The 17,847-nt window shown below is 45.1% G+C and overlaps 1 protein-coding gene across 1 annotated transcript in view; it reads left to right on the top strand.

The window, feature by feature from the left end:
• Positions 1–2,163: 2,163 nt before the first annotated feature.
• The window catches only part of LOC147108780 (neurotensin receptor type 1-like), a 101,675-nt gene continuing 85,991 nt past the window's right edge, over positions 2,164–17,847 (top strand). The window contains exon 1 of the mRNA XM_086004294.1: positions 2,164–2,844. Within this exon, the coding sequence (XP_085860420.1) occupies positions 2,164–2,844 (681 nt within the window). The remainder of the gene's footprint in view (positions 2,845–17,847) is intronic.

The following is a 17,847-nucleotide window of genomic DNA, read 5'->3' as shown; positions in this document are numbered from 1 at the left end:
AATTAAAATTGTATCCTGCAAACCGCAGTGCTTGGATTAAGATTTCCAGCAAAATAACATTCCTTGTGAAAAATCAAGTTTCTTGTTCGGTCGGGGTAGGCAGTTTAAAATAGACACTGAAGATCTGATTAAGGTCAACACAACAGGTGCCATGATGTAGGAAAGAGCAGCCTTTGTTAAAACGTGCAGCAATCACGGAACTAAATGACCTCTTACTGCGCTGCTTCTAATTTAACACAACCTTTTAGAGTTAAACAAATGGCCTCAGAACAAGGGGCTGGTTCTGATCTCAACTGATCGTACAATAAACAAACAAAAAAACTCAGCCCAGCTAAGGGAACAAAGGTGTTCTTTCCCCGTTTTGTTCGATAGAAATTTGAAAACGTTGCTTGGTAATTTATTGTCCTTCGCGCTGAATGACCCCACCCCCCCCAAAAAAAATCTAAAACCAAAGAAAAAAAGATTGTTTTTGCTTTCCTGAATAGTATTGGCTCGGTTCGGGGAGATTAAATCATTCCACTTTGTCTAAACTCACGCTAGCTGTTAAACATGCCCCTGTTCAAACGAATATGAATCTGTGGTTTGACAGGTAGAATTGATGTTTCAAAATTTGCGATGTAAGCAAATGTAACCACAAGATCGGAACGAAAGTATTGCAAGTATTTTAAGGCAACGAAGTGGTTAAATACCGATACTGCATTTTTAGCCATTTAAGTTAGAAGCACAACGTGTGTTGGTAGCAGTACAGCAGCGAGCTTCCATCTGCAAGAGTCCCAATTTTCCAATTCCAGTTGTCATTTACCTTCAAACTCATCTGCTGTTTATTAAATCATCTTGGCTGGCTTTCAGTCTGATGGTGGATGGAGTACAGTTCAGAGGAGAAAAGTACTGGCAAGATCAAATCTCATTTAGTAAAATCTATATTCCGTTAGCTGGTTTCCGAAGCCACGAGAGAGTCCGCTGGGCCATACTGCGCTGTCGATCAGAAGATGTAAGCAGTTTGTCTGATTTTAAAGATTATTTATTTGTTTCTTACCCACACTTAAGAGCAAGAAAAATAAAGTCTGATACTAAGGGACATATGATTTATTTTGTATGACTGAAGGGGTTACTTGAAGCAGTCAAGTGCAGAGTAGCATTTAAAGGACTTTCCGTGCGAAACAGTTTCTAGATACAGGAGCTGGTTAGCATTTAGAAACTGTTCCATTAATCCCCCCATCTTTCGCCAGAGCGCAGAATCCAGGGGAGGGCGGTTACTGTTTTCTGGCCCTGGATTTTATCAGATCTGATTGTATATAAAACCGGCTACACTTCCCAAACAAAGAAAACTTGGCGTTTCATTAGATGCAGATTTCACGAGAACCTAATCCGAAGCCCAGTGCCGAAGCTGCCCAATTCCACTTGGCATCTTTCAGTTAGATTCAAGCAGCAAGTGAATGAATGGAAATGAAATCTGCTCCACCCGCGACCACACCGCTAAGTTTAGGATGCACGAACTAAAGTTGCCAGAATCTCGATAAATAATCCACAATGCGATTCATTCTGGCGAAGTAACAATTTAAGGTCTCTTTTGATGTCTGAGCACGGAGTCCCTGTTTCAGGCCAAGCAGTACATTCTGACATTGTTTAAACTACCCGGAGTGATACCTGTGCACACAAGCGAAACCCTCTCTCGGCTCGGTTTAGGAGCTGGTGACTATTAAAGAAAGCCTTGAGCTAAATCTTGACCTTTTTCACGCCGGGTAAGGCAAAGCTCAAATGGCTGATCGCCCTCGAGGGAAACGACAATCAGAGGTCCCTCTTCCAGAACGTGCAGTATTCCTGGTGTAGTGTGGCTGTGAGTGTATCTCCCATCGAACTCCGTTATCGTGTGCAACAAATATGAATTTCAGTACATTGATTTTTTTTTTTAAAGAAAAAAAAATCTGAATCTTCTCAATCTGCCTATTTATTCTGGTCCAGTCCTCTCCACTCAGCGCGTCACCTTCCGAGGTAAGGTACTTGGGGGGCGGGGGAGACAACCCAGATATAAAGAGGGCGCTGGTTCATTCGGCAGCAGCTATTCCATCCCAACAACTGGAATCACACTGAACGCTCAGTCCTGCCCAAGACTTTGCCCCCGAACCATCAGCAAGTAAATCATCATATATATAGATATATAAAATGAGCCTTGTCTTCAACTCCAGTTTGGAGAGGAGCGATGCTTTGAATGGGCTGCACGGTGACAACCTCCAATCGGACGATTATCCAGACAGCAATCGCAGCATTGTGGTCCCAGAAGCCGAGGAAAGCGACCTGGACGTGAACACTGATGTTTACTCCAAAGTGGCGGTCACTCTGATCTACATCGGCCTCTTTCTCCTCGGCTCGCTGGGTAACTCCATCACCATGTACACGCTGGCGAAGAAGACTTTGCAGAACTTGCAGAGCACCGTGCACTACCACCTGGCCAACCTGGCTTTCTCCGACCTCCTGACCCTCCTGCTCTGCATGCCCATCGAGCTGTACAACTTCATCTGGGTCCACCACCCCTGGGCGTTCGGGGACACCGTGTGCCGGGGCTACTACTTCCTCCGAGATGCCTGCACTTACGCCACGGCTCTCAACATCGCCAGCCTGAGCATCGAGCGCTACATGGCTATCTGTCACCCGTTCAAAGCCAAGACCCTGATGTCCACCAGCCGCACTAAGAAGCTGATCTCCGTCATCTGGATCCTGTCTTTCCTGCTGGCCACTCCAATGATATTCACCATGGGAGAAAAGTACGCCAATACAGTCCCTGATCCGGCTGAATTAATCTGTACCACTATAGTCGAGGAATCGACTGTCAAAACAGTCATCCAGGTAAGTAGCTCACTGTGCACAGGTCTGTACTGGAGGCTAATATAATTTAAAGCACTGCAGTGTAACTTGTGGCTATGTTCAGGGAATGTTCTTTGACTATTTAATTGGAGATAGTTTCTGCATTGTTTCTTTTGGATGTTGTAGCTTTCTTAGAGACGCGCTCATCGAAAGCGGGAGCAAGCACCAGCCTTCAAAGTGGGAGGCGGCATTCAGAGATACATGCGGGGTGGGAGCGGGATTTGGGACTGGGAGGGACAAGGATGCACAGCGGGCAGTGGAAGGCTCGGCAGGGAAGCATTTCGAATGGAAGGAGGGCGACTTGGTACCACCAAAGTTGGGGTATAAAGGCACAACTGGACACATAAAGGACACGAGGCAAATGAGACACGAGGAAAATGAGGCTGAGGCATGAACATCATTAGAAATGTAGAGTGAGAGGAAAAGGCGGCGGAATCAGAAATACAGAATGGAGGGAATGAGTGCAGGGTATGGGCAACAGGGGCAATGAATTCATACAGTAGTCCCCCACCCCTACAATGAATGAAACGCCTGGATTTAAAGGCTGCCTCCTGCTACTATTTGGACTACAAGCATCATCGCTCCGGCAACAGGAAATCATGCTTGAGTCCTGGGCTTTAATTGGGGAAATAATAACAACAGATGTTGCTGGGGACATGAGAGATATCAGTACTAAGACATGGAACACTTTACTACTTTTGGAGCTAGTGTCAGTCTCAAGCACTCCCGAGTCAGGTAAAACAGAGGCCCTCTCCACTGAGCTTTAACAATATGCGTTCATCCCCATTTCACTAGAGCACCTTTTACTATTCTACTGTGACATGCCCATTATTCACATGACCGGCCCTCGTGGTTTCTATGAGTAAAAGGGGTAGTTTAGTACAAATTTGAGATAGTTTTAGTTCAAATTTTCTCAGTAAATTAGTTATTGCACAACAGTCATTTTTAAAAAAAATGTTAAACATTAAAGTTTAAAAAGCTTCCAAATGGTTCACCAGCAGGCTTTTAATGTTAGAAAAATCAGACTCTTGTCAGTTCTTTTCAAACACTGGAAATGTCACTGACATTCAGACAGCAGTGAGCAGATCCCTGCTGAGTTTAGGTACACCTGCACAGAACCGTTACATCTGAGTAGAGCTTTCTTTTCACATGCCTTTCAAAGCATGTACTAGTCTCAATCATTTTTTTAACAAGTCAGTCTTGTTGTGATAAAAATGGAATTATCCAATAACTTGAATTAAGCAACATTAAAAAAAACACAGCAAGGTGGGAATTTAGTGCTGAAAATTTGAATTATTAGATCATTTGAATTAAGCAACCTCAAAATAAGAGGAATAGATTTGGAATATGCTCGTGGTTAAGGTTTATCCCTGATTGTGTTTTGTCCTGTTTAAAATGAATCTGAGCTTGCCACTTACACTCTGTAACAGGAATAAATCATATTATTTTCATAATACAGTGCTCATCTGTCTATGAGGAGTATGCATCACAGGCCCTTTTATTTCTACCAAAGAAACGCTCTCAAAATGTATTCATAATTATACTATTCTGTAGTCATTACTTCAAGTTTTCTTTCCTCTATTGAAATTGAACGTTTAATTAATAGAACTTCAATATCTCTTTAGCGATATAACCTCCACGGCTAATTATGAAGATTGGTGAGGCTGCATGAATAACTGAAGAGCTTTTTCCATTATACATCTATAGTGCGTTGGCCTTTGATCTCTGATGCTTAAACAGGAAATGGATTTCAGTAATTTAAGGATTTTTTTCATAGAAATCGATCAGGGTCAAATGTAACATTTGGCTCAAAACGGACGGGCGGTGAGTAGAGTTCGCCGCTCGCCCACCTGTTGCTACCATGAGGCCCCAGGCATTTTGTTTTTTGTCGCTTAACAGTGATCCTGCGATGGTACTGATCTCCATGTGGAGGGCAATAATAATCAATGTGTCATCAGGTTTCAGTTGGCTCGGCAAACTGCTGCTACGGTTAATTTAATGTTAGTTCCGGATTTCAGGAGTCAGTTTTTTAGGCTAAGGAGATATTTGGGAATATTTGAATACTGGGGTATGCTGCTAGGTAGAAATAACTGAGACAGAAGAAAAACTGAGTCTATTTAAGATTATTTCATTCTTATATGTTCCTCTGATAAAATCGAAGACATGGTAAAAGTGAATCCTAAATGGCTCAACAGGAAGGTTGGTAGGGAAATTCATCTAAAAAATATATATTTCACTCTATTAAAAGGCAAAATATTGTCAAGTAGGGACAAGTATAAGAAATGGCTGAGCATAATTAAAGCCAATACCAAATATGCTAAAAAGGCATTGGAAAGGCATTTACCTCAGAGTGCTGAAGGAAATGGGAACTAGGAGGTGCATTATGCAAGCCATATATTCAAGAGCTCTTTGAGGTTTAGGATACTAGCAGTGGACTGAATGGAGGCTCATCTGGTCCAATGTTAAAGAATCTGAAGAAATCGGACTCTGGGAATTATAGACCTGTCAGTTTCATATCAGTTGTAAGGAAGATGCTGAAAAGGTATAAGGGGTGTTTATTTTGAACATGCCAGTTATTAATCTCCCAGGATGGCTTTAGGAAACTGGTGCCCTGCCTTACTAACCTGACTGAATTCTTTGACAAGGTGACTAAATTAATTGATGGCAGTAGTCCAATAGCTGTATATGTTACACTGGATGGGTAACTTGTTGTAATCTCATGGGCAGAAAGTTATCAACAATGGGAATAGAATCTGTATGGGGCCAGCTGTCTGGGGCAGGTCACAAATGGAGTCCCACATCATTGTTGTTCATCATCTTCATTAATGATTTGAATGAGACATTGATAGAACCATTCACAAGTTTGCAGATGACACAAAAATGTGCACAAGGCTTGTGGTGTGAAAAAATCAATAGATTGTATAGAAAAGTTTAGGGGATTGGGCCTATATGTGTTAGACATCCTTCAATGTGGACAATTGTATTTAAGTTTGCAAAATTCCAGGCATAATTATACCATGTTTGGTTAACTGCTAAGACTATGCATCATTTTGATATCCTCTTCTGTACCGTCTCAATGGCTTTGATAGCCCTTGCCCTATGTGGGGAACCACAGATCAAAAGAGGGAGCTGGGTCATAATTAGGAAATCATTAAAAGTCCACCAGCATTTTGACAAGGCCATTGAGGAAGGCATAAGGTTTTAAGTTATATTGCTGGGACAATACAATATAGAACTAAAAACATTGGCCTGGATTTTGCATTCCCCATGATGGCATACACAGTCATAAAAAAGGCCCCGCTAGTTCTGGGTTTCCACATGCACGAAACCCCGGAACTTGCGATCTGTTGAGGTTCGCCTCAACCGATCATCCGCACCGACCCAAACATCACTTTCGCTGGCGCAGAGTTGGGCTACTGCCCAGCAAATGCCCATGAAACCCTTACGCTGGTGAAATATAAATATAAATATAAAATACAAATCTTAAATTAAAAATGTAAAATTTAAAATGTTAAAGTTAGTTTATGTAAATTTTAGCCCAGATTAAAATGTTTTAAATTATTTTTCAAAAAATTACATTTTTATTGTAAATGCTTTATTGAAGGGACTTTTAATTAAATTTGAAAATGGGAACATTTATTTTTATTCTAGTTGTATAAATTATTGAATTATTTGGGGATTTCTCATATGCTTATGGGGATTCCGTTCGTAAATGGAATCCCCATAAGCATATTAGGAATCTTCCTTTCTGATTAGAGGACCTGACCCATGTGATCCCAGGGACGCTTCTGAACTGCCTGCGTCTCTGAGATCCATGGGCCTTTACGCAGGTGTATACCTGCAGGCCCAGGACCTGAATTCTCCGAAGCCCGGGAGCCTGAAGGCAGGTGTGGATTTTTTTTTTTTAATCGGGTCGTAGGCGTACTCCGGAAGTATGCCTCCGACCGCAAATTCCGGCCCATTGTGTTCAGTTTGGGTCTCCACACATGGTAGGGAGTATTGAGGCTTTGGCAAAGGTGCAAAGGCAGGCAACCAAAATTATATCCGGTCTTAAAGCTTTTAGTTATCAGTGTGATCGCCAGGAGTTTGGATGAGAAAAGCAGGCTTATAGGAGAAATTGAGGTTTTTAAAATAACGAAAGAAAGACTTGCATTTATATAGCGCCTTTCACGACCACTGGACATCTCAAAGCGCTTTACAGCCACTAAAGTACAGTCACTGTTGTAATGTGGGAAACGCAGCAGCCAATTTGCGCACAGCAAGCTCCCACAAACAGCAGTGTGATAATGACCAGATAATCTGTTTTTGTTATGTTGCTGGAGGGATAAATATTGGCCAGGACACCGGGGAAAACTCCCCTACTCTTCTTCAAAATAGTGCCATGGGATCGTTTACATCCACCTGAGAGAGCAGACGGGACCTCGGTTTAACGTCTCATCCGAAAGGCGGCACCTCCGACAGTGCAGCACTCCCTCAGTACTGCACTGGAGTGTCAGCCTAGCTTTATGAGTTCAAGTCCCTGGAGTGGGACTGTGAACCCACAACTTTCTGACTCAGAGGCAAGGGTGCTACCCACTGAGCCACAGCTGACCATGTGCATGGTTCCAAGTTTCAACAGCTTGCTGACTTAAACTTAACTGCACCTTTCATTATAGGGATTAGATTCTATCCAGTTGCATATGGTATTTGAGATGGATAGTGATCGTAGGACTACAGGGCATGAGCGTAACGTCATTAAGCAAAGATCTAGGATAGATGTGAGGAAGCATTTCTTTTAGAGTTATCAGCCTCTGGAACAGACTATCAAAGAATGACATGAGTAGGGTTCTATGCAGTCCTTCAAGAGAGAGCTGGACAAGTTCTTGAGAGAGAATGACATTGACAATTGTAGATAGTAAATTGCAGATTTGCTGGGCATAGAAGGAATTATGGGTTACCACAGTATCCTGGAATTTTGCTTGATTGCCTTAGGGAGCTGAAGAGGTATTTCCAAGAGTTTTTCCTAAATTGGCCTTTTTTTTGCCTCTCCCAGGTGATTGTATGATTAGGGGAATGGTGTACAAGGCTGCACCATGCCCCGATGGGGAAGGCTTGAAGGATCAGATGGTCTTTTCTCATCCATCATTTCATATCTCTGTACGACCAGCAGCTGTGGGTAATTCCAGAGTCCCTGGGCTGGTATTTGGTTTTTAAGTTTCCAGCTTTTAACACTGTGATGCTGAATCAAACCTGTTTTTTTGTTTATGATAAACACAGAAACATTGGCATAGCTCTTGAGGGTGGCATTATGGGTAACTGTTGCATATCACTGAAAGGGATTTGTTTGTCCAAAGCCCTCCATAGTGTCACAGAGATCTTACACTTTGGCTTATGGGAAGCTCAAAATCTGTGCGTGGAATTGTGTGATACTAAGGTTATTTGTCAACTAGCAAATCAAAAGAAGGTTCGGCCCAAACACTTCGCCCTTCCAGAATACCAATCCTATCATCTTTCCATTACATCACCTGGCTGGTTTTTTTAAATGACTCCAATGTCCTGTCCTCAACCAGTCTTCCAGGCAACATCACCCTCTGTATAAAGAAATACTTCCTGATTACCGCTGTAAGCTTGGTCTTAACAATCTGTGCCCTCTTTTCCTGCTGCCTTGGTGATTCTGAAAGTATTGTTCTGGGTTTACGTTCCCTATCCTGTATATTATATACACATTAAATATTTTATATAACTCTCTAAGATCCCTCATGAAACATCTCGATTTTAATAGCCCTGAGGAGGTGGGTTTGGAGGCGGGTCTGTTAGGAAAATCGGGAAAAATGGCTTCATACACCCAACCCGCCCCCACCCAATTTTTCTGAGTGTCTGTTTAACTGCTCCCAAACTGACCCGTCTCCAACCGGTGGGACAGGTGGGTAAGGCAGTTAACAGCCTGTTAACTGCCTTGCTAATCCTATTTTTATAGTGGTTTCCCATTTTCCTGCTTCTGGCTCCTGTTTCCCCGACTAGTCAGAAACTGGCCAGGTTCAAGGAGACAAGTTGCTGGAGGATATGATTTGGATGCATTGGTGGAGCACTTTGAAAGCACCCCTGAAACATGGCTGACATTCAAATGCAACAACTTTGCTGTTGTAAGTATGGGATAACATTTAGCACATCTACTGACCTTGTGACTGTTCAAGCTGGCACCCATCTGTAGTGTGTCATGAATGGAATTATTTCAGGCCACTTCGACTGTGCGCTTGCAAGATTGTTACCTCAAATGAAATCTATAGCAAGGGGACGGGAAACAGTTATGCCCTCTCATCCTGGTCCTCATAATCGGGGGAATAGCAGCCGCATGGCTCAGCACAGATCTTCCTGGGAAGAGGAGTAGGAGGAGGACGAGGGAAGCCTTGCATGCTCTGTTGTGACCAATGCAGCATCCCTCCAGTTCACTGCTGCCTGTCAACCAGGGTATGCACACTGCCATGCCACACTACCATAAGCTTACTCTTCGACCATAGGTGGCCACCATATGGCTCTGTAATTGCAGGCGACACTTGTCCAACGTCATACTTTATCTCTGCTAGACCCTCTTATTTCCTATCACTTTTACCATCAACATTACAAATGCAAGTCGCCCTGAGCCCTCAATGCGCTTTTGCCATTTCCCAGAACACATAGGCCACACAATCAACTGTTTGACATAAATTATCTTTAACACAGGACAAAATATACAAGCAAGAGTCAGAAAAAAAAAGAAACATCACCAAAGTGAGTCTGCTTGTGACTATAGGTGCTTAATCTTTCTCTTATGCGTGCTTCTACATGGTGCTTCCCCTGTGGCTTCAGCAGATGTAGAGGCACCTTGCTGACTAGGATGCTGTGCCTGCTTAGAAGCCTTTGGCGGGCATGCTCTGGGTGTGGGAGCCTGGGAGGGCACTTCAACAGTCTGTTCTTCCTGCGGCTGTGCAGGGTCTGAAACGGCCATCTCAGTTGTCTCTGCAAAGTGGATCTCTGTCCGAGGGCTCCACAGTGGCATGGTCGTGCGAGCACTTTGAGAGGAGCCCACACTTCCTTCTGTCCTGCCAACAACATCCCGCTCATGGGTCAGCCGCAACTCAGTGCTAGCAAGTGGCAGGAGAGCATCTTGCTGCAGTTCAGGGGGGCCATGAGGACCTGTATCTGCATTGGCAGTTCTCCTCAAAAGGAAGTCCATGAAGCTCTGGTCTCTCTGCTCAACAGCTGCCCATTGCTCCTCCAGAGATGTCATTCTATGCTGAACAGTCACCATGTTTTCCTGACTCTGGCGACTTATTTCCTCCATGGCCGTAGCCATCCTTTCCACTGAGGTAGCCATCCTTTCCACGGAGGTTGCCATCCTATCCATGGTGGTGCGTTCATGCGCCATTGCCTCCACCACGGCAGTGCTGATGTTATAGATGGACTCCTCCATTCTCTCCACACTCGCACTAACCCTGGAGGCAAACCCTTCCAGAGACACCGGCACTTATTCCTGTATTTCACGAACCGCTCTTTTTCTGGATGGCCCCAGAGGCACAGCGTCTGCATGCAGCTCAGCAGAGCTAGGACAGTTCTGTGAACTCCATAGAGGACTCTCCACTGCTGTCACTGTCTCCACCATCTGCTGATGCTCACTTGTGCGCTGTGATAGACCAGGAGGCAACACTACTCTAACTCGCGATGGCCCCACCGAGGTGTGCGTTGCTGCGCTGGTGCTGGGTGCGCCGAGTCCTGGTGTCGCTGGTCCCTTAGAGGCTTCAGGTTCCTCTGAGGAGATGTCCGGGTCTTCGTCCTAGACCATGGAGAGGGGGGCACTCGATGGTCCTGTGGAAGAGTAAAGGCTTGACTTAGATATCTGATCTTGGTGTAGCAGACACATCCTTTTGAGCAGATGATACAAAGCGATTCTCTATAAAAATCATATGGCATTGCTTTCTGAGAGGAATGAAACTCTATTATGTCACCAGCTTCCTCTAGTGTGCTCGTCTCTCCATCGCCCACTTCCAGGTCCTCGCCACCTCCAACAATCTCGATTGCTGCCTCCTCAGCACTGGTCAATGTTGCAAGGGTAGGTGTTCCTCCTCCAGCCTTTGCTCTCTCCCTCTTATTGTGGGCTATCTTTTCCTGCAAGGAGGGACACAAGTGGTGTTTCAGCCACAGTGATGGAGTGAGTGTGATTAATCCCTACCATAGAAGATTTGAGTGAGATGAAGAGTGGGTAAGGTGCCAAGAGGAAGGTAGCTCCCTGTGCGTTGTTAGTTGTTGTCACTGCATGACAATGAGAGCGAGTCTAAGGGGTGCATAGGCAGGATGCTGAAGTGATTCAGTGCAGAGACAGAGATGGATAGGAAAGGGTGCAAGGGAAGTAAGAGTAAAGTGGGATGTGAAGGAGGAGGCTTACAACGCAGAGTGCTGGTGATGAGAAGAGAAGGGAAGCAGAGTGAAGGCAAGTGAGATGGGATACTCACTTTTGATGTTCTCACAAGATCATTAAACCTTTTGCGGCATTGGATCCATGAGCGTGCATAACTGCACCTTGCGCTCACCTTCTGAGCAATGCACAGCCAGGCTGCCTTGGTCTGCTGAGGAAGCTTCCTCCGGCTATCAGGAGGGAAGAGAATCTCCCTGCGCCCTCTGACAAGAACTTGGAGGGACTCGTCATTAAACCGAGGAGCTGCCTTGCCTCTGGAAGAAGTCATAGCTCTTAAAAGTGCAGGAAACCACAATGGAAAGGCTCAGGCTGGATGGCAGCTTTAAAAGCAGCTGCTATTGTGACATCATCAGAGGCGGCCAGCCGACCCGATCCCATTCATTGGACCGGCCAGCGCGCCTGCATGAAACTAACAAGGTACATGAATAAAAATCGCAACTCTGCAGCTGTTCCCGCCGGAAGCAGCTCCCGAACCCACCCACCACGCAACCTGACTCCAACCCGTCTCGGGAATTAAAATCGAGCCCCTCCTTTTGAAGCAGAAGAGCTCCATCTTGTTGTTACTCCTCATAACTCATCCCTCTAACACAAGGGATCAACCTTATTGCTCTTCTCTCCGCTGCCTTTAAAGTGTGAGTCTCCACCTGACATCATGGCAACCAAAACTATATGAGGTACTTCAGGTGCAGCTTTATATTTTGGGGATTTGAACTCTGTTCTGGACCAATGGACTTTTTACATGCAGTGAACATTTTATGTGTGCAGATAGCACCCTCTGGTGGTGGTTATTGTGTTAACAGTTTGTATGCTGGAAAGGTCATCTGATTTTTCTTCCTGTGTGAGGTCATTTGACCTTTGTTCCTTTCTTCCTGTGTAACACAGGAAGTAGAATTCCAGGAAGAACCTGGCAGTAATGGAGGATTCCATAAGGGTTTTACAATCCAATGTAATCTGATTTCATATGTTAGGCCAAGCGCAATATCTGTGAGTATCTTTGTTCCTTAGCATAATAGCAACGTTGTCAGAGTAATATTTTGATAACACTATGTTTATAAAAGGTTAATATTTGATAGTTATAGAAGTTAGTCCAAATGTTAGTTATTTATACAATTAGTCTATTCTACTGTTGTAAATATGTTTATATCTTATGTAATATCGAATGTATAGTACTCAGTTATGTACAAAACATACTTTGTCTTTGTTTACAGTTTCACAAATTTGTTCAAGTAAAGCTTCAAAACAGCAACCGGCTTCACGAAGAATTATTTTTGAATAAGTGTTTAACTTGCTGGATAACTAGATAGGAGCACGTCTTGCATGGCCAGTACAGTGAAAAGATAGCAATACGGCTAGCAGTGAAAAGATATCAGTGAAAAGATAGCAATACGGCTAGCTGTGAAGAGCGGAGCAGGGGGAACCCAGAGTAAGCCTTAACCTCATAGAGCACATCTACCTCACATCAACATGTCAGAAGATAATAACGAAAATGCTTTGCAGCAAGTAGAAGACCTTAAACAGGCAGACGAAACTGTAGAACGTGACAATCGGTCTATAAGCTCCGGTTACTACAGATCGCAAGTTGGTTCACGGTCATCGGGTGGTTCTAGAGTAAGCATAGCCATCGCCAAAGCACAGGCTAAGCTAGTAGCAGCTCAAGCCAGAGCTGCGCATGCGGACAGTGAAATAGAAATAAAAGTAAGACAGGCCCGTCTCCAAGCTGAATCACAAGCCGAACAGGCCCGACACCAAGCTGACCTGGCCAGTCACCAGGTTGAACGACAAGCTGAACAGGCCCGTCTCCAAGCCACATTAGACGCTCTGCAGCAACAAAAAGAGATAGATGCTGCATTAGCCGAGACACAAGTATTCGAGGCAATTTTGGAGGGAGCTGTTTCCGAGACAGCTTACAAACCTTTAATTCCCGTTCCGTGGCAGAGTCCACGACAGCGCACCATAGATTACGTGAGCGACCATGCCGACATACAGTTTACAGGAGAAAGGGATGGAGGCCCGCACATCCCTACAGACGCAAACACTTCGTATAACATGCCACAAGTTGCCAACCAAGGTCAAAGCAGACAGCGTGCCTCAAGCCGCAGAGTCTCCCCCAGCAGAACGGAAGACACGGTGCAAAGGAATAGGACGCCGAATAGAGAAAGTCAGAGGCAAATCCCCTCTCGGTCCCTTGAGACCCCCAACAGAGCCCCCAGCCAAGGCAACCCTGGCACAGGTCCCAGCACCTACGACCTCGCCAAATACCTTGCATGCACCCAGCTGGTGACTTCGGGGTTAATCAAGTTTGATGACAGGCCGGAGAATTATCGGGCTTGGAAGTCCTGCTTCCACGATGCCATATCGGGCTTAGACCTGTCGGCAGGAGAAGAGCTCGGCCTCCTTATCAAATGGCTCGGCCCAGAGTCCGCCGGACAGGCCTGCAGGATAAAAGCGGCCAATGTGGGACAGCTGCCAGAGGGGTTGAAGAAGGCTTGGGCGAGGCTGGAAGAAAGCTACAGCTCACCCAAAGCCATTGAAAGGGCTCTCTTTGACAGGTTGGAGAACTTTCCGAGGTTGACGAGTAAGGAACCCCAGAAGCTCCGCGACCTTGTAGATCTGCTGTCGGAACTCGAAGCCGCAAAGCAGGACGGCTACCTACCCGGTCTATCGTACTTAGACACTTCCAGAGGGGTAAGTCCCATCATTGAGAAGCTTCCATTTAACCTGCAGGAGAAGTGGATAACGTTTGGATCAAAGTTCAAGCTAAAGCACAACGTGGCGTTCCCACCATTCTCTGCATTCGTTAAATTCATCCGTAAAGAAGCCAAAGCCAGGAACGACCCCAGCTTCAACTTCTTCTCCTCCCACCCAGCACTTGCCAGAAGAGACAAGTTCGACAGACATGGAAAGACACCAATCTGTCCACAAAATACAAGTGTCCTCAACTGAGCACACAAAGATTCAGAAGAAACCTGAGGATATGAGCAAACAATGCCCTATCCACAACAAGCCCCATCCTTTAAAGAAGTGCAGAGGCTTCAGGGAGATGTCCCTGGAAGATCGGAAACAATATCTTAAAGAGAACTCTATATGTTTCAAGTGCTGCTCTTCCACGAGCCATCTCGCCAAGAACTGCAAGGTAGATGCAAAATGCACAGAAGGCGAAAGTGATCGGCACGTTTCAGCACTACACCCAGGCCCAGCTCCTTGGAAGTCAGAGACGCCTCCTCCCGCTTCAGAGCACGGCGGGGAGAGAGAGGGAGCTGCTGGTCCAGAGATTACATCCAGGTGCACCGAGGTGTGTGGAGAAGGAGTGAGCGCAAGAGCATGCTCCAAGATATGTCTCGTTAATGTGTACCCTGTAGGACGTCGCACACTAGGGAACAAGCCATCTCAGGCGAGCACACTCAAGACTTCCATCTTGGAGAATGGTCATCCAAGCTACCTTACCCCATGCAGTAGACAGATCCACGTGGTGTTTGACTCCAGTGCACCATATCAGGGAGTCTCACTCAACGACGTACTCCTCACAGGGCCCGATCTTAACAACAGCCTCTTGGGAGTGCTCATGAGATTCAGGAAAGAGCCCGTCGCCATCACTGCCGATATCCAGCACGTTTCATTGCTTCGTGGTGAGAGAAGACCACAGAGACTTCCTCCGCTTCCTGTGGTATCAGGACAATGACCCCAATAGAGACATTGTGGACTACAGAATGCGTGTCCATGTCTTTGGGAATAGCCCATCCCCTGCTGTCGCCATATATGGACTAAGGAGGGCTGCCAAGGAAGAAGACGACGACTTTGGCAGTGATGTGAGAGGGTTCATCGAACGAGAGTTCTATGTCAACGACGCACTGAAGTCATTCCCGACCGAAGCAGAGGCCATCAGTACCCTCGGACGAGCCCAGGAACTACTTGCACTATCCAACCTCAGGCTGCATAAGATAGCCTCTAACAGACCAGCAGTGATGGAGGCATTCCCCCCTGAAGATCGTGCTAAGGACGTCAAGGACCTAGACCTCTTCACTGATGACCTCCCCCTACAGCGTAGCCTAGGGGTGTCGTGGAACATAGCAACAGACACGTTCACGTTCCAAGTCCTAGATGCCAAGAAACCCTTCACACATAGAGGAGTGCTCTCTACAGTCAACAGCCTATACGATCCTCTCGGCTTCTTAGCCCCTGTCACCATACAAGGCAGGCTGCTCCTCAGGGAACTCTCCACACGCGCTGAAGAGTGGGATTCACCTCTCCCTGAAGAGATGGAAGCAGAGTGGGACAGATGGAGAGACTCACTCCAAAACTTACAGGAGATCCGAATACCTCGCTGCTATTCGTCTTTCTCTCCCTTAAATGCCCAATTCAAAGAACTTTGTGTCTTTGCAGACGCATCCGCTAAGGCCATTGCAAGTGTGGCTTATCTGAAGGTCACCACTCAAGAAGGACAAAGCAAAATCGGCTTCGTCTTTGATAGAGGCAAGTTGGCGCCCCAGCCAGACCTCACCATACCCAGATTGGAACTGTGCGTAGCAGAATGCAACCTATCCCCTCGCAGCAGTCTAATGAAGCTGCATCCTATCATCGACACCGACAGACTGTCTCCAAGGTGGTTCTTCTTTTGTCACCAGAGGACTCCAGTGACAAGTAGAGTTCGGACTATGTGGAGTCGTTAACGACCCCAGACGGGGAGTGTTCTGGACCAATGGACTTTTTACATGCAGTGAACATTTTATGTGTGCAGATAGCACCCTCTGGTGGTGGTTATTGTGTTACCAGTTTGTATGCTGGCAAGGTCATCTGATTTTTCTTCCTGTGTGAGGTCATTTGACCTTTGTTCCTTTCTTCCTGTGTAACACAGGAAGTAGAATTCCAGGAAGAACCTGGCAGTAATGGAGGATTCCATAAGGGTTTTACAATCCAATGTAATCTGATTTCATATGTTAGGCCAAGCGCAATATCTGTGAGTATCTTTGTTCCTTAGCATAATAGCAATGTTGTCAGAGTAATATTTTGATAACGCTATGTTTATAAAAGGTTAATATTTGATAGTTATAGAAGTTAGTCCAAATGTTAGTTAGTTATACAATTATCTATTCTACTGTTGTAAATATGTTTATATCTTATGTAATATCGAATGTATAGTACTCAGTTATGTACAAAACATACTTTGTCTTTGTTTACAGTTTCACAAATTTGTTCAAGTAAAGCTTCAAAACAGCAACCGGCTTCATGAAGAATTATTTTTGAATAAGTGTTTAACTTGCTGGATAACTAGATAGGAGCACGTCTAGCGCGGCCAGTACAAACTCCGTTGTACTTGCCTGACTAGGCACTGCACCTAAGAGCCGTTTCGCTGTTTGTTAATGACTGGAAGATTTAGTAATTGTGCTAAAGTGAATTCCTTGCAAGTTCAGTTCAGAGCAAGTATTTTGGGGGAAATTAATTTGCTGGTTGAATATATAGTGGTGCTTTATCGAACCTACCATGCTTTGGAAATATGACTGGAATGTATATTCAGTGAACCAATTTCCTGAATATTATCAAGTCCCTAGCCCCTAGCCAATTAACATTATTATTTGAATACATTCAGTATAAATAAGATTTATGCTAAACAGCAACAAGCTGCACTACATTATTTGATGGTCACTGGTTGCTGACTGTGAAGTTAAAATAATACAAATGTTTTTGTACTGGCACCAGTTACATTTGTTGGTTTAATTTTTAAGCTTATTCACTATGAGTTCTTGACACGCAAGCTTTAAATACATCACCAAGATGTTAGATGAGGGAAGCCCAGTAGATATTGTCTATTTAGACTTCCAAAAAGGTACCACACAAGAGGCTTCTCTACAAGCTCTGGTATTAGTGATAATATATTGAGCTGGATTGAGAACTAGCTGAACGGACGTAAGCTAAAAGTAGTTATAGATGGAATTGGATCTGTTTCGAGACTGTTGCTCTTTACTATTTTTATTGATGATCTAGATGTAGGTGTTGGGGGCACGATCTGCAAACTTGCAGATGATACTAAGATCTGTGCAAGTCGTACGACTAGATGATGCTCGACCGCTTCATTGAAGGCAGTGAAGGTGACAGTGGCTCTGAATTTTTATGCCAGTGGCTCCTTTCAGGCTTCTACTGGGGACATAGCGAATATCTCCCAGTTCACTGTTCATTGCTGCATCCAGGAGGTGACAAAAGCTTTGTATAAGAGGAGACGCCAGTACATCTCTTTCCCCATGACCCGGGACAAACCGCACGAACATGCATGTGGCTTTGCGAGGATAGCGGGCTTCCCCAGGGTTCAGGGTGCCATTGATTGCACACATGTGGCATTGCGGGCACCGCATGAAAATGCAGAGGTGTTCCGAAACCACAAGGGCTTCCATTCTTTAAATGTGCTGTTGGTCTGTGCCCACAGACAGCTCAAACTTGCCATCAATGCCTGTTATCCTGGCAGCAGCCACGATGCTTTTATCCTGTGCCAGACTGGTGTGGCAGACCTCTTCCAAGCACCGCATCAACCAAGTGGATGGCTCCTCGGGGACAAAGGTTATCTACTC

The sequence above is a fragment of the Somniosus microcephalus genome, chromosome 13, assembly GCF_052327205.1.
Source record: "Somniosus microcephalus isolate GS21.2 chromosome 13, FLI_Smic_1.0, whole genome shotgun sequence".
NCBI classification, from domain to species: domain Eukaryota; kingdom Metazoa; phylum Chordata; class Chondrichthyes; order Squaliformes; family Somniosidae; genus Somniosus; species Somniosus microcephalus.
This window is presented reverse-complemented; position numbering and strand designations above follow the sequence as displayed.